Below are 21,946 nucleotides of genomic sequence, written 5' to 3'. Positions count from 1 at the left end.
CTTATAAGAACAGGTGCAAGCTCGCGTGTCATGCCCACGTTTCATAACTGTTTACTGGTCATAAACAAAGGTTTATACACACCCACGTGACGCGCTCTCCACCAATAGGAATAGAGAAACTGTCTGAGGTATTTATGAATGTGTTTTTATGACCTTATGACTCTGATGACTGATTGAATCTAAACTTTAATTTTGTTTTGTTTTATAGGAAGATGAGAACCTCTTGATCCATCTCCTCGGAGCGTTCTTCTGTTTTACGTTTGGTGTGGCCTACAGTCTGCTTCATACATGGTTGTCATTCCGTACTAGGCCCAATCCGAGCCCTACCTGGATATGTGCAATCAGACTACTACTAGCTTGTCTCGGAGTCATCCATACGTCACTCGGTATCCTTTGAAAATATCTACAATGATAATAAACTAACAACAATAATAATAGAACGCCTTATATGGGAGGGCCTCAAGGTAAAAACAGGATAAACTTGAGTGACCAGCAAAAGGTAAGCCAAAATACAAGTCATTATTTTGCCAGCTCTACCATTCTTGTGTGACCTGAAAGGGAAGGTACACGTTTGGTAATTACTCAAAACAAAACAAAACTGACTTGGTAACGAGCATTGGAGAGCTGTTGGTAGTATAAAACATTGTGAGAAACGGCTCCCTCTGAAGTAACGTAGTTTCTGAAAAAGAGGTCATTTCTCACTAATAATAAAAGACTTCTAGCTAGAAGTCTTTTATTCCTATCTGAAAGCACACAAATTCGTCCAACAAGGTAGTTTTTTCTTTCATTATTTTCTCCCAACTCCGATGACCAATTGGGGTTCACAAATTTTCACAGGTTTGTTATTTTATGCATATGTTGAGACACATTAAGTGAGAACGCTGGTCTTTGACAATAACCAATAGTGTACATTCCCTTTAAAGGCATGACAACTTTGGTGATTGTCAAATTCTCACTTGGTGCATCCCAACGTAACGCATCAAATAACAAATAAATCCCTGTGAAAGTTTCGACTCAATTGGTCATTGAATTTGCAAGAAATAATGAAAGAAAAAACACCCTTGTTGCACAAGTTTGTGTTCTTTCAGATGCCTAATAAAAGGCTTCAAGCCTGAAGAGTTTTAATATTTGAGTGTGAAATTACCTCTTTCTCAAAAACTACGTTACTTCAGAGGGAGCTGTTTCTCACAATATTTTAGTCTATCAACAGCGCTTCTTTGCTCATTCCCAAGTAAATTTTTATGCTAATAATTATTTAGAACAATTACCAATAGTGTCCAGTGCCTTTAAAGATGAATCTTATGGTTTGTGAAACTGAGCTGACGACTGTAAACAATTTTTGTGTATTACAGACTACCTCATCTTTGATAAGAACTCATTTTTTCAGTCATCACGGCCTTAAACTGAGCTATGATAAAAAAAACACGACTGAATTAGCGAGGATTGAGAAACAAAAACAGGAAGACTGGAAAAAAGGGTCTCTGCGTGGGTTCAAGACTGGAGACAGCGATTAAACAAACTGAACTGTTATGATGCCGACTGCATGTCATTCAATACATGTGACTAATCTAAAATATTGGACGATTGGGGGGGGGGGGGTTTAAAGGCACTTGGGTGTATTTCACAAAGAGTTGAGTCTAGTCTTATCTCAAGTTAGGACGAAGGACTAGCCTTATGCTTGAAACAACTCCTACCACTAGTCTTAAAGCCATTGGACACTTTCGGTAAACAGTATTGTCCAAGGCCCACACTTTGTGTATCACAACTTCTATATAAAATAACAAACCTGTGAACATTTAGGGTCATCGGAGTCAGGAGAAAATAACGGGAGAACCCACCCTTGTTTCCGCGCGTTTCGCTGTGTATGTGTTTAAAATAAATCCGTAATTCTCGATATCGAGAATTTAAATCGTTTTAATGTTTTCTCAAAAAGTAAAGCATTTCATGGAATAATATTTCAAGAGAAGTCTTTCACCATTACCTGCTGTAAACCCTGTAAGTTATTTGTAAATCTGTGAACTTTTAATATTTTTTTTGTACCGAAAGTGTCCAATGGCTTTAAGTTGGATTAGCTTTGTGAAATCAACCCCTGCTACCATATGGACTGGGAGGGCTGTCTAATTCACCTTTTTGCCCTCACACAAAGAGTATGAAAGGCAAAGAGTTTGGAGACTGTTTGACTTAAAATGTTTGAAAATGTTGACAATGTGCATCAATTTGCACAGAAAAAGTACTTCTTTGGGGGAGGGTTTGGTCCTATTTCTGTAGGAATTTTTGCATGGTCCCTTTATGAAACCTAAAATGGGGGTTTTTCGTTGCCAAGAAAGAGAAAAAACAGGTCCCTAGAAAATAGAAGGGAAGACGTGGGGGGCTGTCTGAGGGAAGTGAAGTTGGGTCCACTGGAAAAAACTTTATAATTGGAGAGAAATGACAGACTTATCGATTGTTATTATTGATATACTCCAACAGAGATTAAACTACTATAGATTGGGGGATTACGTGGTGTGCAGTTACTAGGGGTGTGAATTGTTTGGAAAAAACTGAATAATTGTAGCTACCATGATGATGGAAAGAAATGACAGACTTATCGATTGTTATTATCGATATACTCCAACAGAGATTAAACTACTATAGATTGGGGGATTACGTGGTGTGCAGTTACTAGGGGTGTGAATTGATTGGAGAAAACTTAATAATTGTAGCTACCATGATGATGGAAAGAAATGACAGACCTATCGATTGTTATTATCGCTATACTCCAACAGAGATTAAAGACTTACTATAGATCGGGGGATTACGTGGTGTGCAGTAACTGGGGGTGGGAATTGATGCAGAGGAAATACAGACTAACGTGTAATACTCAAGCGTTTCTTCAAAGTCTAAACACAAACCTCTACATCTTTACATTTAACTTACACGGTTTAAAGATAATGATGATAGAAAGCTTCCCTTAAAATATTAATTGTAGAGGTGCTGTAGTTTTAGAGAAATTAGTAAAAACAATTTCACAAAAATTATATTAGCACAGACATCGGATTTAAAGGCAGTGGACACTATTGGTAATTACTCAAAATAATTATTAGCATAAAACCTTTCTTGTGGACGAGTAATGGGGAGAGGTTGATGGTATTAAACATTGTGAGAAACAGCTCCCTCTGAAGTGACGTAGTTTTCGAGAAAGAAGTAATTTTCCACGAATTTGATTTCGAGACCTCGAGTTTAGAATTTGAGGTCTCGAAAGCACACAACTCCGTGTGACAAGGGTGTTTTTTCTTTCATTATTATCTTGCAACTTCAACGACCGATTGAGCTCAAATTTTCACAGGTTGGTTATTTTATGTATATGTTGAGATACACCAAGTGAGAAGACTGGTCTTTGACAATTACCAAAGGTGTCCGGTGTCTTTAAGAGACTTTGAAACAAAAATGATTTAAGCACATTCAATGGTTAGACCTGACTATCTTAAAAAGAATGCTCTGTGATTTTCATTTTTTTTTCCCCTCAAAAACTTGACGACTTATGAAGCTGAAACTTTTATCTTCATTCATAGTGAGTATAGAGATTCATGGCACGGCCAAAAACTACAAAAGGTTTCAAAACCCTTTAAAAGCTTGAGTATACGTGGTTATTGTTTCTTTCTCGCCAAAAAGATCAGACAAGCTTGAAGCAAGCCGGCATGGACACAAGAGATATTTCAGACGGAACTGGGAAATAACGAATACACGCAGTCGAGCCTGCAGATAAAAACGGCTAAAATAGAAGAATTTTGCCCCCAAGGTTTTGTCGCAAGTTCTAATAAGTTACAGAGTTGGTTGAAAGTATAAAAAGCACCTTAACAAGTTGTTTTGTTAAAGGCACTGGACACTATTGGTAATAACTCCAAATAATTTTTAGCAGAACAACAACTCGGTAATGAGCAATGGAGAGTTCTTGATAGTATAAAACATAGTGAGAAATGGCTCCCTCTGAAGTAAGATAGGTTTGAGAAAGAGGTGATTTCTCACTCAAATATTAAAAGACTTCAGGCCTATGAAGCCTTTTATTATGCATCTGAAAGCACACAAATTTGTGCAACAAGGGTGTTTTTCCTTTCATTTGTTCTCTTGCAGCCTCAATGACCAATTGAGTGCAAATTTTCACAGGTTTGTAACTTTATTCATAGGTTGGGATACACCAAGTGATAATACCAGTGACAATATTTAAAAAGATGTCCAGGTGTTTTTTTATGCAAAAAATGGTAATACGAAGGCAACATTCAGTTTCTTTGTCATACAACATTTGAACAGTCGAAAACTATCATTCATCAAATCTTGATGTTGTTTTTGTGAAAAGATTTGTCTGTCCACTACTTTGTCGGCTCAGTGTGTTAGTGACACATCCTTGTAACGTCATTTAGGTAAACACCAAATACCACATAGCTCAAGGGTGTGTTATACTCACCTGAAGTGAAGGGGCAATGTTTTCCCAATTGTTTGACGTCCTATTTCAACCATGTTTATGACCACAATCATGAAATTGCATATTTCTAAACAAATATTCTTCAAAACACAGTGTGGACGTGTGTATAAGTCCACATTGTGTTCAAAGTCCCTTCAGTGTGTGGACCTCTTTCCATGCATGCATACAGAGCATATTGACTGGAAAAAAGCCAAAGAGACGCACAATCGCGTCGGCGTCACGCAGCCATTAGCCGCGCACAAATAGCGTGATGTGCAAGTTACATTTCATGGGAAGGGTTCTGTTGTTTATCTACCATCATAATCACTGACATAAATACTTGGGGATCCGGTTGCCTCAGGGGTTTTCTTTCCCCGCCTTTCATCTCTTTGCCGGACCCCTGGTTCGAATCCAGCCTCAGACCGGAGCCTTGCATGTGGATTGGGTTTTCAGTCCCTGATTGTGTAGGTTTTCCCCCATGTGGGTTTCCAATTCATATCTAAAACTGAACATTCCCTCGCATTATCGCCATCTTGTTTATTTTGAGTAATTACCAATAGTGTCTGGTGCCTTTAAGGCATTCAAACTAAGGGTACATGACCTTTTTGGGGCTTGACTTTAATATCCAAAAAGCACAGCAGCCACTGTGCCTACCGAACATTTAATCTAGCCATGCCTCATTGATGTTGCTTCGTCACCCATCAATATGCAGCATATGCCAAGCCCCTACCACTCAAGGACAGTTGTGATTATAAAAATGTTTCTAAACTCTTTTGAAGCACTCAAACATTTTATTGAAAAGTTTCCAAAAGTTGATGGTATAATACAGTATTGGTTAGGATCAAAAACATCCAAGGCCCTAGCAGAGTCTATTGACCCCAGCTAAGTCTCTCAAAAAAGGTCGTAGCAGTGTTCTCGACTCCAGCAAAGTCTTTCTCAAAGGCCCTAGCAGAGTCTTTGAACCATAGCAAGTCTTTCTTAAGGGCCCTAGCAGTGTTTTTGACCCAGCAAAAAAAGTCTTTCTAAAAGGCCATAGCAGAGTCTTTTGACCCCAGCAAAGTCTTTCTCAAAGGCACTAGCAGAGTCTTTTGACCCCAGCAGAGTCTATCTCAAAGGCCATAGCAGAGTCTTTTGACCCCAGCAGAGTCTTTCTCAAAGGCACTAGCAGAGTCTTTTGACCCTAGCAGAGTCTATCTCAATATCCATAGAAGAGTCTTTTGACCCCAGCAGAGTCTTTCTCAAAGGCCATAGCAGAGTCTTTTGACCCCAGCAGAGTCTATCTCAATAGCCATAGAAGAGTCTTTTGACCCCAGCAGAGTCTTTCTCAAAGGCACTTGCAGAGTTTTTTGACCCTAGCAAAGTCTTTCTCAAAGGCACTTACAGAGTCTTTTGACCCCAGCAGAGTCTTTCTCAAAGGCACTTACAGAGTCTTTTGACCCCAGCAGAGTCTTTCTCAAAGGCACTAGCAGAGTCTTTTGACCCCAGCAGAATCTTTCGTAAGGGCCCTAGCAGAGTCTTATGACCCCAGGAAAGACTTTCTCAAAGGCCCTAGCAGAGTCTCACAGCGGAGTATTTTTCGAAGGCGATAGCAGATTATTAAGACCCCACAGAATTTCAAAGGCACTAGCAAAGTCTTTTGACCCCATAATTTTTTTTCTAAAAGGCCGTAACAGGATCTTTTGACCTCGGCAGAGTCTGTCTCAAAGGCTAAACAAGTGTTTTTAGAGTTAGAAAAATGGTTAGGTATCATTGATGACTTTAACAAACTTTTCTGTTGCTATGTTTACCAAGGAAATTTTAAAGCTCAAGTTTCCCTCGTGAACATAAATTTACCAGGAAAACGGCACTAATCAAATCTCGATCAAATTGCATCCTGGAATGTATACAAACAAGTATAGAGTTACTTGAAGAAAGAAAAACATGTCGCGAGAAATCAAAAACAAGTATATATTTTGGATGAATTGCAAGAAAAACCGGAGAGGTCAAAAAATGAGCGTAGGCGTGAAAATTTGGAGCAGACATCCTTTGAAGGATCTCAAGTTGAACTGAGAACCCAAGGATGGCACGCATGTTAATGTAGCGCAGATGTGTTGACGAACGCAGCGTGCAACGTGTTAATGTTTTATGAAGGGATTTGGGTTTGCACATGAATCAGGGACTTAAGTCTGTGGTTAGGAAGGGGGCCTTGGATGGGGGAGGGGGGAGGGGGTAGGGGAGTCTAGAGAGAGAGGAGCTGTGGTGAATCATGGTGAGGGAATGAACGAGGGTTTGGGGGCCGTTGGAGGCCTTGATGTTTGGGCAGGTTCAGTCTGCCTCATCAAGGTAATGTTCCTTGGGGCTCGCCAAAAAATGGGGACCAACACATTAATTTTTAAGCTGACAGAACTACAATAGAGAAGAAAAAAACATTCACCCAATTTAGCTTGATGATCTCTAGTCACTCTCCTTTGTTCAACTCTTTTTGTCCGGTCAAGTGGTCCCCCATTGTTTTCCTTTGTTATAGCAATCATGTTCCTAGTGTCTTTTGTTATAAGTCCTCAGTTTGATTGTCACTACAAAATCCACCCATCCTCTGTGTCGCAGTCACTTTGTGGACACTCCTTTGTTCTGATGTGCACTTAAGGACAAGCCTATTCTTCAACACTGTAAAAAAAAAATGTGTGGATGATGTGGGTAAGTCCACGTGCACCCCTTTGGTTCAAATTTCATAGAGACACAGTGTGAAATGGTTTGGGGAAAGCTTTTGTACAGCAGCCATCATATTATGAGCAAACCCTGGTACCATTGTGTGCCGTACCAATTATTCAAAATTGTGTTTTGGTGGCGAAACTACGCAAAAGCTTACTGAATTGTGTGCCTTAGCAACCGTCTCCCATCTGAGGAGTTAAAATATAAGTGCTATCTTGTCATCAAGCAAGTCATTGTTATTTTTTTTTTTTATTATTATTATTATTACTGGTTTATTGTAAAAACATCTGCTTGTCGCAGTCCAGAGACTGAATTAACGAACGAACGAACGAACGAACGAACGAACGAACGAACGAGCGAGCGAGCGAGCGAGCGAGCGAGCGAGCGAACGAACGAACGAACGAACGAACGAACGAACGAACGAACGAACGAACGAACGAACGAACGAACGAACGAACGAACGAACGAACGAACGAACGAACGAACGAACGAACGAACGAACGAACGAACGAACGAACGAACGAACGAACGAACGAACGAACGAACGAACGAACGAACGAACGAACGAACGAACGAACGAACGAACGAACGAACAAACAAACAAACAAACACTCCACCAGACAAACAGACACTCCACCAGACAAACAAACACATTAAAAACACACAAACAAAAAACCAAACACACACGCACAAAAAGGTAAAAAGACAGAACAAACACGCAAACAAGAAAATAAAAACTGGGAATAAAATTGGTGGTAAAAACATGAGGCCTGCCAAAATGTACCAGACTTTCTTCCAATCTATCCTGCAATTGGCTTAAACTTGTCTTCATCCTTAACGAGCACGACAGAGTCGTCAAAAAGGTGTATCATGAAGCGTTTGTTTGAGACTTGTGTTTATGGCTTATATGCTACTGTCACTGTGGCACCAAAAGGATTGAAGCAAGATTGTGGTATGGTGCCACGTGTACTTCCCCAAGGTCAATGACGGATTGATCGATATTGCATCATGTTGATGTCATCAGTCATGGCTCATGTCAGGGAATGTCACCAGACTATTCCATGATTGAAGACTTGACACATATGAAGTGCTCAACTATAAATTGATTTGAAACAAATTATATTATGTGCTTTCAAAATGATTGAGAATAATATTTTGGTTTGAGAGGAAACTGTAGAGCTTAAAGACACTGCGCACTATTGGTAATTGTCAAAGACCAGTCTTCTCACTTGGTGTATCTCAACATATGCATAAAATAACAAACCTGTGAAAATTTGAACTCAATTGGTCGTCGAAGTTGCGAGATAATAATGAATGAAAAAACACCCTGGCATGTCACTTAACCCTTTAATGATTATTATGATCTGTCAAAATGATTGAGAATAATATTTTGGTTTTAGAGGAAATTGTAGAGCTTAACCAGTTAGAGACCGGGGCCCAATTTCATGGCACTGCTTACCGCCGAATTCTGGGCTTATGATCACGATTCCCCGCTTATACTTGCAAGCGTCGAATTTCTGTGCTAGCCTTGTAAGCGTAGAATGCCTAATAACGCGGAGTAGGCACGCGCAGAAGCCAAAATTCGCCGCTAATCTGTGACATACGCTTGCCGTAAGCACAGAATTCCCTGCTTCCGTTAGCGCCGATTCTGTGCTTACGGTAAGCAGAGCCATGAAATTTTGCCCTGGTCTGCAAATGGCTTGTGCCAAAATGCTGGAAATTGACTGCAATATCTGACGTACTTCTATAAAAAAAAAATGGTCATAGTAATGATCACGACCTTAAATGATATTTTGTATTGTTTACATTGGATCTATTTTTTTTTGTATTCTGTTGTGTTTTTCTCTAGAGTGCATAGGAACATGTTTTGTGTTATTGGCTTTATAAAAATCGTTAATTATCATTCATATTGATTTTTTTGATACTTTTACGTAACTTGTGTTTTTGGTTATTGTTTCTTGTTACTTGTATTTTGGCTTATATGTTTAACTTAACTTGTGTTCTTTATTTCTATCTACGAAGGCCTTTAGGTCCTTACAAAGGCACTTTAATAACTCTATAAATATTTCAATTTTTTGGTTATTAAAAAGTTGCTTGCAAATCTGTGCACATTTATATTTTCAATCTCGGGCCTGGAATTACCTGTAGTGTAGGCCATGGCCCATGGCCTCTGTTGCCCCTGGTCTTGGCCTTGGTGTCCCTTCAAAAGTTTCCCATTGACTTTAAGATTTTCCAATGGAAGTGCCCTTTGCAAAATACAAATAGCTTCACCCTTTCAAAGATAAAATTCCAGGGGACGATTTCACAAAGAGTTCGGACTAGTCCTTACTTAGGACTAGTCCTAGTTAGGACTAGTTCTAAGTTAGGGCAAGTAACTCGTCCTAACTCGTGATAAGATGACTTACCTCTTTGTAAAATCCACCCCCAGGCCTGTTATCTGAACAATAATTTGTGCACACCCTTTAACTCCATGACTTAAAGGGAAGGTACACATTTGGTAATTACTCAAACAAATATTAACTTACAAACTGACTTGGTAACAAGCATTGGAAAGCTGTTGATAGTATAAAACATTGTGAGAAACGGTTCCCTCTGAAGTAGCATAAATTTCGAGAAAGAGGTAATTTCTCACTAAAATAATAAAAGACTTCTAGCTTTTTATTCCTATCCGAAAGCACACAAATTTGTCCAACAAGGGTGTTTTTTTCTCTCATCATTTTCTCGCAACCTCGACAACCAATTTAGCTCAAATTTTCACAGGCTTGTTATTTTATGCTTATAAAATGTTGGGTTTCACCAAGTGAGAAGACTGGTCTTTGACAATTACCAAATGTTATACCTTCCCTTTAACTTGGCCAGCATGGTGGTCGAGGGAGGCCAGTTAATTCGATCCCTGTAATTTAGAAACACAGGTACCGCAAATGAATTTAAGAACCAGCAGAATTGTCTTCCTGCTAACCCCGAAACACACTTACTCATTCTCTCCAACGGGCCTCATGGCCGATATATGTTGCAATTTCCTTAACATGCAATTTTTTTTCTGCCAGTCATTCTATTTGGGACCATTCTACGATGGCACGCCAACGAATGTAATCCGGTAAGTTGCTATGTCTTTAGTTTGATTTGGTTAAAGGTGAAGTATACCTTTGGTTTTTGGACGGGTTTGATTGCTTTAATCCTATAAAAATGTCAAGATGATGTAAACAATAAAACTGATGAGCTAAAATGTGAATATTATTTCATTTCAAAAGGTGATCCTGTTTTTTTGAGATATCGCCAAAAGTAAATATTTCCATGCAGGAAGAATAATCGGAAACTGTCTCAGATTCAAATTTTCTTTTTAAAAGTCTTTTTATACAAAACCACATAAGTGTCAACGCAGGAAGATTAATCCGCAGTTGGAATACACAATCTGAGAAGCGTAAAGCCCGGTTCATACTTCCTGCGAATGCGAATGCAAAGCGAATTTGACGTGAATTTGACGTCACACCCTCCTTTCGCAGCGATTATTCGCAAGGGAGTAGAGCAGAGTTCAACTGCTGCGAATTGTTCGTTGCGAATTTGTGACGTCAAGATTCGCTTCGCATTCGCAGGAAGTATGAACCAGGCTTTACTCTCAAACAATTTTTTGTTTGTTTTGGGGACAAAAAGCGATATAATTATTTTGGCTTAACTGCACGTATTTGAAGGGAATTTTTTTTCAAATTTTGGGGCATAGAAACTATTTTGGTTGTTTTACGTAACCACATTACTGCTTAGTGTCAATGCAGGAAGATAAATCCGCATTGGAATACGCAATCTGAGAAGCATTACTCTCCATTTGAAATTTTTGCTTTGGGGACAAAAGGTGATATCTTTTGGCATAGTTGCAGTACTTCGAAGCAAAACATTTCTCAAAAGGATTTTTACTATCAAAAGCTGTTGTAGCGGCTTCAAGAGTGATTACCAAACACTGTAAAAAAAAAACTTAAAAAAAACGTACAATTTACGGTGCTTTAAAGTGCAGTAAATTTCACAATGGCGAAGTTTTGTAAATTGTGCCATTTTGTAAAAAAGGGAAAGTTTGCAAAACTTTAGCTGCCAGGTACAGCACCGTTACAGATTTTTTTTTTCAGTCCCTTTAATGACTTTCCAAAGCTTTAAGCTAATTTATTCTCTATTAATATAGCTTTAGAAGGTACCCCTGTTTTCAGGAGGCTTTCTGACTAAGTGTATTTGGGTTAACGTATTTAGTCAATCGGCTAATTTTGTATTCTGGCATTGGACTTATTAACAGAAATGTCCTTCCTTTTAGTCTTGTCTGGGTATCAGACTGCTTCCATACAAATGTTCCAATCAAAAACACTGGAAGCTGGTATTGCCTGAAGGTCTGGGTCCCGATGTCGCATCTGTTTAGCATAATAAATTGTGTAGCACAGACAAATATTTAGCAGAAATTGGTAACCATTTAAATCTACCTTTGTACTGTACATAGTTGATTTCTTTTGGGTAGTTAATTTTGGTTTAGCAAATTAATTTTTTTAAACACTATTTCTTTGCTGAAGCAGTCATTTGCAAAGTTTTTTTTTCTCACTTGTTCAAAAAGATTTGGGTGGATGGTCAAGGACATTAGTTGAAAATCAAAATTAGATTGTCATAGAAAATATTTTAAAAACAAAATCCCCCCTAAAATAAAACCTTCACAGAAACGCAGAAAAAGATACTTTGAAAATTGAAAATTGGGGTGGTGGGTAATAATTTTGAATGGCCCCTGAACTGAAGCGGCCAGTGACATAAAATAAGCAAGGGGCAAAGGTACTGGAATTTACCCTAACTCCCCTTACAGTAATTGCCTGCGCCTTTCAATATGTAACACATTTATTTTATTTCCATACTCCTCTGAAAAATCAAGTCCCAATTTGTAGGACATGAATTTTATTTCCACACTAATGTTACAAACAAGTCCGTTAACAGCAGAATAAATATGGTACCAAGTGGAGCAGCTTATTCCAAACAATCCACTTCCAGGTATAATTCTCTCTAAACTGGATTGAGGAAAACACTGAAGTTGGACATCCCCCCTTTCCCCTTTAACTGGCAACTATGTGCAAGATACTCTCTAAATGCAAAAGAGTGAAAAAGCACTCTTTGAAGAGCCATATGAGGGAAAACTCTTCTTCGAGTGGTCTTCCACTCTTTGAGATTGAAGCTTGCATCGCTTTGGGTGATTTTTCACTCTGTCCTGGAGTGAAACCCCTTAGAGTAAAATAACCACCACTCTTTTTAAAGAGCCATTTGAGGTACAACTCGAAAACGTAAAGAGTGGCGTTTTTCACTCTTTTACATTTAGTACTGTGCTAAAAGCCATTTTCCCATTAGATTTTTTTTCACTGCCACGCGGACACTTACCATGACTTGGAATTTTTAGTGTAATTCTACCATGCGTTCCGGCCTGGGCTTATATTACGCGACGTTTGTATAGCGTTTGACAGCAGGGCCTCTGTAAATGCAGTGAGAGGTTTATTACCAAAGCTATGAAGTAGCAATACAAAAAATACATTATACATTATAGAAAACAAACAAATAAGTACGTAGGCCCTAGAAACAACATCAGTAGCAAGTGTGAAACTGGGTAGTATATCTCATTTGTCGGCCTCTTGCAATTTAAAAAAAAGTTCTCGTAGCATCCAGCTAAGCTGCCCTCGGGGTCCTGTTTAAAATGTCTGGAGGACATCCCGGCAGTTGGGGAAGTATGGTTCCCTGACTCCCATACTCTAGGGGACCAGTGGATTCGTCCAGTTTGGTTTTGCCAAGCAATCATATCCTTCTTTTTAAATGCGATGTCCATCAATGCTGCAAAACAGCTTCTTGTGTTTTATTGGAGCGGTACACAGTGTGGGGGTCGTTAGGGATAGGGCAAGCAGCGTGGGTGAAGGATTGAAATTTTAAACTTGTAGTGAAAATACTTTCTCAACTCATGTCACTTTCTTTTAGATTTGTTATTGGTAAATACTCTTAAAATCTGGATTGTTAAAAGCATTTGGGAATAATTCCAAGAAATGTGCAAATTTTTATGTTTTTCGCCTCAAAAGTTTAATTTTGAGAAGCGTTTCTGTCCGTAACACTTCTCAGGTGGTAATTTTCCTTTTTAGGGATATTCTTCCTGGTAGCTCAAAATTTTCTGCGATATCTCAAAAACACGACCACCTTTTGAAATGAAACGTTCACAAAATCATTAGTGCCCAAAAATTAAAACAAAACTAAAAGAAGTAGTAGTTTTAAAGGCGCTGTACATGTTTGGTAATTGTAAAAGACCTGTGTTCTTACTTGGTCCCATCATAAGCAAAAAATAACAAGCCTGTGAAAATTTGGGATCAATTGGTCATCAAAGTTGCGAGAAAATGATGAAAGTTAAAGCACCCTTGTTGGACGAATTTGTGTGCTCTCGGAATAAAAGACTTCTAGCTAGAAGTCTTTTAATATTTTAGTGAGAATACCTCTTTCTCAAAAACGACGTTACTTCAGAAGGAGCCGTTTCTCACAATGCTTTATACTATCAACAGCTCTCCGATGCTCGTTAACAAGTCATTTTTTAACTTAAGATTTGTTTTGAGTAATAACCAAACGTGTACCTTCTCTTTTAAAAGTTGTAGTTTGATCAAAAAGAGACAATGTGTGTCTGTCGAATTCAAGAGTGAAAGTGTAGTCTTGACTGCCCAACCAAAGCCCAAGCTAAAGTTCTTGGCTTTCTAATGTGATCCTTGGTTATAATTGTGCATGTTATAATTATGAATGACTAAAACAAAATAATTAATGCACGAAAATGAAGTTGAATGTGATATATTAGCTTAAAACACCGAGTTTGATCAAAGTGAGAAAAATGTATGTCTTTGAATGCATTTTAATGAATTTTACCAAACTGTAGCTGAAATAGTAGTATAGAAGTTATTTGTAGCATGATCAATTGAAGCTGTCCATATTTCTTAAAGGCAGTGGACACTATTGGTAATTGTCTTCACAGTTGGTGTATTTCAACATATGCATAAAATAACTAACCTGTGAAAATTTGAGCTCAATCGGTCATCGAAGTTGCGAGATAATAATGAAAGAAAAAAACACCCTTGTCACACGAAGTTGTGTGCGTTTAGATGGTTGATTTCGAGACCTCTAGTTCTAAATCTGAGGTCTCAAAATCAAATTCGTGGAAAATTACTTCTTTCTCAAAAACTATGGCCCTTCTGAGGGAGCCATTTCCCACATTGTTTTATACCATCAACCTCTCCCCATTACTTGTCACCAAGAAAGGTTTTATGCTAAAAATTATTTGGAGTAATTACCAGCAGTGTCCACTGCCTTTAGAGAGACACATTTTTGATTCTCTTAGATTTGTGCATCAGAAAGGCAAGATGCTGTGAATCCAATGAAAATAGATAAGGTAGCTTTAAGATTTTTTTATTTTTGACTCTGGGTTATTGGGCCAAATTTCATAAAGCTGTTAAGCAGCAAACACTGCTTAGCAAATACTGCTTAGCAAATTTGTTTGGTAAGCAAAAGATTACTGGGGCACCAGTTGCAACAATGAAAACCTAATAGAAATTTGGCTGGTAATCAGTTTCTGTTAAGCAATATTTTTATGTGCTTAGCAAGTTTTTATACTTATATCTCATAAGTTGCAAAGGTTGTGGGTTCAAATCCCACCTGAGTAATATGCCTGTGATTTTTGTTCACAGAGCCAGCGAAAGTACTGAGTATACAGTGCTAACACACATCAGTGTATATGGGTAAAACCAAAATCAATATTCTTTATCCTTGATGCAAATTTCCATCTTCTCATAAATTGTTTTTTTTACCAAAATATATTTCTTGTATAATTATTCTCCTTTTCTCTTCTCCTTTCATTAGCAACTGCAGTTCCGTCAAATCAGCGCCCTCTTCGAGTGGCTGCTCGTCATCAACTTTAACCTTTACACCCTGACCTTCGTCTACGAGTTCCGGCACATCCAGATGGCCACCATCCTCCGACACTGGACTGGAGAATCCTGGGAGTTCATGGCGTTGCCGGCAGACGAGAGCCAAGTGACGACCGGGAGTGACGTTGTCAAGCAGATGCTCGGGGACGAGGATAACAACGAGCTGAGGTTCCCGTGTTTGCATCAGGACGGGAGGGTCCACACCTTGTCAGTGAGCGAGACGTGCTCGGCGGAGGGCAACGCATGTCCTGTGTAGAGGTCACAATCATCTTGCAGCTGGTGGCCTGATCTTCCGCCCAAACGTATCAAATATAAATAGGTATTTTTAAAACCATTTTTAACACAAAAGGAAATCTCTGTGCATCATCAACATTCGGCAAAGACTTGCACCAAATGGTCGCCTCAGTCGCTGCCATCGCCTGTTCTCTTTCAGCCTCTGCTCTTCTCAGCTCTCCTACGGTTCTACCACTCCACTTTGTCACATTGTCTATCCAGCGCAGCTTGGGGCGGCCTCTGCCGCGAATTGTACCTGTAGGCAGACCATCTATACCTGCACCTGGGATGAGCGCACCACTTCGCCTTCCGCTCTTACACCTCGTCACTCGTGAGACACCACCATCTACCGATCAGCTCAGCCAGTATTTCATTCGTGATGAAGTCTGACCGCTTTATGCCCATAAGAGAAATGAAACCTCATTAGTGGCTTAGCTGAGTTGGGGGGGGGGGGGGGGATATGCCTACGGGTGCCAAATCTACCAACTTGTTTGTTTGTTTGTTTGTTTGTTTGTTTTTTTTTTTTGTCTAGATGATCTTCCCGCCAAGGGAACTCAGCAAACAGGGATATAAACACCAAGCTGGCAACAACCAATCTCTCTCATACAAATATTAGTTTTACATCTAGGGTTATGAATTGCACAAATCAATAAATTGTGATTCAGTAACTAGACAACAATACTTAATCTGGTCATCAGCAGTTAGCTTGGTAGGATTCAAATCCACAACCTTGTAAATTTTGTTGTGCTTAGCATCTTTTTGTACATCTCTATGAAGTTGAGCACATTAGACCTGGAAAACTCTGCTATGGTAAAGGAAATGGTTTTAGAACTAGTTTCAGGAACAAACTTTGTTGAAAGGTAAAGAAGTTTCAGGAACAAACTTTGTTGAAAGGTAAAGTAGTTTCAGGAACAAACTTTGTAGACGGTGAGAGTTGCTGAAAGATAAGGAGCCACATCGTTCTCTGACACATTGACACGTGTCAGATCTGTAGGAAGTATCTTAAATTTCTTAATGACTATCATCGGGGAATACCGATCAAATCGTTGACTCATTTTCACAAACCGTTTCTTTTCTGAAAGAGACACATTTTCATTGCTTCCTTTCATTGTGCTTTGAAAATTTGAAACAGCAATGCAAAGAACTTCATCTTAACTTAAGATAAGATAAGAGTCTTAACTCTTTGTGAAGTCAACCAAAGGGCCCAGATTCATAGAGCTGCTTAAGTACAATAGTAGCTAAGCACAACAAAATTACGCTTACCAGAACAAGGTTACCAGTCAAAATACCATTTCACATGCAATTTGACTGATATACAGCTAATTTGCTAAGCATGTATTTGTAAGCGCAATCGTCTGCATAAGCAGCTATATAAACTTGGGTCCTGGATCAAGAAGGCCAGGATCCGCTATGCTCTTGACAACTTAGGGGAAAAAACTCTCTCATTTTGTAAATTTTAAGCGTGCGCCATAGCATTAAAGTCCCCATTATGGCTACTGACCTTTGCTTGCATTGTTACTGTCTTACAAAGCCACAAACTGTACCACAGCCAAGTTCTGTGTTTTGAGACAATTTGTTACAAATTGAAATGTTTTAAAAATTGGGCCCAATTTCATAGAGCTGCTTAAAGGCAGTGGACACTATTGGTAATTACTCAAAATAATTATAAGCATAAAACCTTAATTGGTAACAAGTAATGGGGAGAGGTTGGTAGTATAAAAACATTGTGAGAAATGGCTCCCTCTGAAGTGATGTAGTTTTCGAGAAAGAAGTAATTTTCCACGAATTTGATTTCGAGTTCCGATTTAGAATTTGAGGTCTCAAAATCAAGCATCTGAAAGCACACAACTTCATGTAACATGGGTGTTTTTTTCTTCCATAGTTATCTCGCAACCCTCCAGATTAATGGGCCAGCGCTCTACCAACTGAGCTGTCAAGCCCTTATGTTGGCAGACCTTCTATTTTCTCAATATCTTTCTTCAGGGGTGCCATTCAGAATCAACTCTCGCTCTATTAAATTTCTCATGTTCAACCCAAATTTATTTCAAGTTTACCCAGTCAGCTTTTTCCCTTATGGTTTATTAGGAAACAAAGTTCCTATGGCACACTTGCATCGTACCCTCAATCATTGTGAATCTTCCTGAACAGCAGTTGTAAAGTTGAAACAAAGGGGAGGGAAGGTCATCCGCCAAGGAAAACTTAGCTCAAAGCTCTGTAACAGTTTATCTTGTCTATACTTTGATCCTTCTTCATCTTCATCTAATATGTTGTGCATCAGTACTGTAAGACTTTTACCGCTCAAAATAACCATCATGGTTGAAAGTTTATTTGACTGTCCGGTTGGGATTCGAACCCTGATTCTGGTACTTGAGTTTTAGGCTTTGTGGCTTTTAACCCAGCATGAAGGAATGCAATGGATGACCGATGGTCAAGTTGGGATTCGAACCCGCATTCTGGTACTTGAGTTAGGCTGTATGGCTTCTAACCCAGCATGAAGGAATGCAATGGATGAGCGATGGTCAAGTTGGGATTCGAACCCGCATTCTGGTACTTGAGTTAGGCTGTATGGCTTCCAACCCAGCATGAAGGAATGCAATGGATGACCAATGGACCGGTTGGGATTCGAACCTGCATTCTGACACTTGAGTTGGGCTGTATGGCTTCCAACCCAGCATGAAGGAATGCGATGGATGACCGGTGGTCAATTCAGGATTCGAACCCGCACTCTGACACTGGAGTTGGGCTTTGTGGCTTCTTACAAGCTTAGTAGTTCAGTTTGGGGATTTTGGGATTAATTGGGTGCTTTAGAGGATCATCTTATGTCATTAAAGGATAACTTGGGTGCCTTTGGGGGTCAGTTGGGTGTTTTGGTGGGGATTAATTGTGTGGCTTTAATTATGTGCTTTTTGAGATCATCTAAGTTCCTTATGGAACAAATTGGTGCCTTTGGACCAGTTGGGTAATTTGGGGGATCAATTAGGTGCTTTAGGGGAGCGTTTGTGTGCTTAGGGATCAATTGGGTGCCTTTGGGGTCAAGTGGGTGCTTGGTGGGTGTCAAGTGGGTGCTTCTTGGGGGTCCCTCGATCAATTGTGTGCCTTCAATTAGGTGCCCTGGGGGATCATTAATTTTGTTTACTTTTGGGATAAATTTTGGTGCTTTTGGGGGTCAAGTGGGTGTTTTGGGGGGATCCCGCTGATCGATTGGGTGTGAGTGCCTTTAATTGGGTGTTTTGGGTGATCGTTTGTGTGCCTTTATGGGACCAATTGGGTACCTTTGAGGTCAAGTGGGTGCTTTTGAGGATTATTTGGGAGCTTTCGTGAAACGCACTTTCTAGATAACGGCTTTGTAATTGAGACATAATACATTTTTGCTGTCATTAATTTTAATAAAAAATACTAATATTAATACTAAAGTGCTATTTAAAGCTATAATCAGGGTATTATACAATACAGAAGTTTTGTGCCTTTTTAATCAAGAGAGTTCTGCATCTTTGTAAATACTTGTATACAAAACAATAGTATCTCTATATTTGTATTTAATAAATCTATTTTCTCAAATGAAACTTATTTATAGTAAGAAAGTGTAGACTTGCAGTGGGAGATGATTTGTGTTGATACAATGTAATTGTAGACGTGTTTTGAATTCTGTAATTATTCTCTTAGGTTTATTGGTTCGAAAAGGAAGGTACATCATTAGTTTTTGGAAGAGTACATTTATTCAAGTCGTAATCTTCCTTAATGCATAAAGTACAGGGTAACATTTTAACTTTGCTGTAACCAATCTTGCATCATGCCTTAAAACCAAAGTTACCCGTAACCGATTTTCACCAACAACACTACATTTTTACTGTAGACTGTACAAGTTTGGCACTTAGATTTTGAGTGTTTGGACCAATCAGAGTTTCCCTTAACTTTTTCTGCTCAGAGAAAAATAAGCAGGATACCAGCAGAAATGTCACTTGTGACATTGTAATTTGGCTGGTAAGCAAAATTGTTTTGTGTAAAGTTTCTTGTTGTGCTTAATCAGGAAACGTTAAACAAATTTGTATATTTTAGGAGGATACCAGTCACGAATGATACACATGACATGGTATTTTGGCTGGTAACCATGCTTAGAAAGCAAAGCTGTTTTGTTCTTTAGTTACTTCTTGTGCGTACTGGGCCCGATTTCATAGAACAGAATTACCAACCAAATTTCCATTTGTTGCATATTGCTTGTTACTGTTATTCAGCTTTGTTTTGCTTGTCCTGAAAATCACATGGAAATTTTGGTTGATAACCCTGTTTTTATCAAGGCAAAAATTTCATGCTAAGCAAATTTTTTTGCTTAGCAGCTCTATGAAATTGGGCCAAGGTCTTTGGAAATGGCCTGCGGGTGACCGAGTGAGTGAGTGAGTGCAGGTCTAAAAAAATGTTTGAATATTAATATGCAAGACTTGCACGGCCTATTTGTTATTATATTGAGATGGATTTAAGTATGCGGACACTATTTACAAAACAGTGCGCTCTACAGTCCCGGGAGAAGCTATTTTTCATGGGAAAAGGTCAACTTAATTTTTAGTTTCTGGCAGTGCCCGCTTCTTGACCAAGATTTTCTAGGTTTGTCATGCTTTGCATGGCAGCAAAAACTTTGTTTGTGTGTTAACAGTGCTGTGCGGAGTTGTGAATGTGATTGTTTATTAGTTGACCTCGTTTGGAGAAATTCGCCTCTCCTTGAAACTGTAGAGGGCACTGTTTTGTTTTTAAATTTTTTAGAAAGAGTATAATGTGTATAAGGTAAATAGTTGTTAAGGAAACAAAGAAAATGTGAGTGTGAGAAGATTTTGACTTCAGAAAAAAAGTATGAAATTTTTCAACTCGAGAGGGCGCTATAATTGCAGTGGCATGAAATTTCGGCTCTTTATGATACTTCGGCTTTGGATTGGGCTTCAGGCTATGTCCTCTCGTCTAAAGCCCTTAGCGAGTAAGCAAAACACGCGCAATTTTCAGAACAACCGCGGGGCCAAGCTAGCCTGAGCCGAATCTGAAGCTGAAGTTGTGGTTTTGAAAAGGCCCCAAGTTTTAAAAACAGAATAATGTCACCGTGGGAATTGGGCCCCATTTAAAGCTGTACTTTCAGAATACCAAGGTGTATTTTGAAACAGTTGCATGAAGCAACAATTTTTACCATTACCAATAATAATATGTATAGCCTATTTATAATTTATGTAAATTTTATTCTATACTCTCCCTCATCCTACCCCCACCTAAAAAGGCCACAAGATTTGGCCTAGTTTGCAACCAAACTTCCCCTTGGAAGCCCTCTCTTCTCATTATGATCAGAGGGCCCAGTTTCATGGCTCTGCTTAACATAAGCAAAGCAAAACAAAAGCAGAAGCTTTGGCGCTTACATCAAGCGTATTTCACATGTTAGCAGGGGCTTTTTGCTTGTGCGCGTGCATACTCCACGTTACTAAGTATTCTTCGCTTAGACAGCTAGCGCAGAAATCCAGCACTTGCCCTGTAAGCAATGAAAAGTGATCACAGGCGCAGATTTTGCCAGTGAGCAGAGCCATAATGGGAACCAGCGGTCACAAAGCTAAGCACAAAGTACTGCTTAGCACATTTCTTGGCAAAGCAAAAAAAAATCATCTGGTTTTCCTTTTACCTCTTCCACAAACACGGTTGGCCATTTATGGGAGTCAAATATTTGACTCCCATAAATGCCTGACCATGTTAGTTCGCAAAGTAAAAAGAAAACCACGCAATTTCGAGGTGTGGATCATTGTAGGCCCCTATTCTACTTTTAAAACATCTTTCTTACCATATGCATTTTATAACAAACGCTTTTCAAAGACAAACTCGACTGATCCAAGTCAATGTGTTCCTTTAACTGGGTGAGAGTTCATAGTTCCATGTACAGCCGCAGGTAATGAGGATTGTCCCTCATTAAATAACTTATCCTATAAACAAGAACTAGACAGATGAGTTGAAAATTTGTACATATATTTCAGAAGTCTAAGAGATCCACTTGAGAAAATAACCAAGTGGAGAGAAATTATTTATTTAGTAAAGCAAGGAGTAACTTCCAGTGTAGTAAAACCTGGAGGAAATAGGTTAGAGCTTTTTATGAAAGTATTTATGTTGGCTGAATGTTTTTAGTTTTTCTTTTTTAAGTTTTTAAATAAAGAATTTTCAAGAATTCATTTGTGATTTTAACAATTTAATGTCCTAATGATTGAAACGGCTTTTTGTAAATGTTCAAAAATGTTTATAATGTTCAAACATTAATATTGTAGCAACATGTATCACTTGCAAGTTACAGTTTGCAATCCAGTGTGCTTTTCTTTTACAAAAAAAAGCTTTGAAATCTCAAAGGTGGTTTTTAGGCATAATATTTGGTTCTAAAAGGGCACTGGACACCTTTGGTAATTGTCAAAGACCAGTCTTCTCAATTGGGGTATCTCAACGTATGCATACAAAACTAATCTGTGAAAATTTTGACTCAATTGGTCATTGAAGTTGCAAGAGAATAATGAAAGAAAAAACACTCTTGTTGCACAAATTTGTGTGCTTTCAGATGCCTAATAAAGGCTTCAGGCCTGAAGTCTTTTATTAT

The 21,946-nt window shown here is 38.8% G+C and overlaps 1 protein-coding gene across 1 annotated transcript in view; it reads left to right on the top strand.

Moving 5' to 3' along the window:
* Positions 1-15,764, top strand: part of LOC117305441 (DNA damage-regulated autophagy modulator protein 1-like) — a 37,741-nt gene extending 21,977 nt beyond the window's left edge. The window contains exons 5-7 of the mRNA XM_033790310.1: positions 209-386; positions 10,174-10,223; positions 15,008-15,764. Of these exons, the coding sequence (XP_033646201.1) occupies positions 209-386; positions 10,174-10,223; positions 15,008-15,331 (552 nt within the window). The 3' untranslated portion in view covers positions 15,332-15,764. The remainder of the gene's footprint in view (positions 1-208; positions 387-10,173; positions 10,224-15,007) is intronic.
* The last annotated feature ends 6,182 nt before the right edge of the window (positions 15,765-21,946 follow it).

The sequence above is a fragment of the Asterias rubens genome, chromosome 22 (genome assembly GCF_902459465.1).
Source record: "Asterias rubens chromosome 22, eAstRub1.3, whole genome shotgun sequence".
Lineage (NCBI taxonomy): Eukaryota > Metazoa > Echinodermata > Asteroidea > Forcipulatida > Asteriidae > Asterias > Asterias rubens.
The sequence above is the reverse complement of the archived record's forward strand: the minus strand, read 5'-3'. Positions and strand labels throughout refer to the sequence as shown.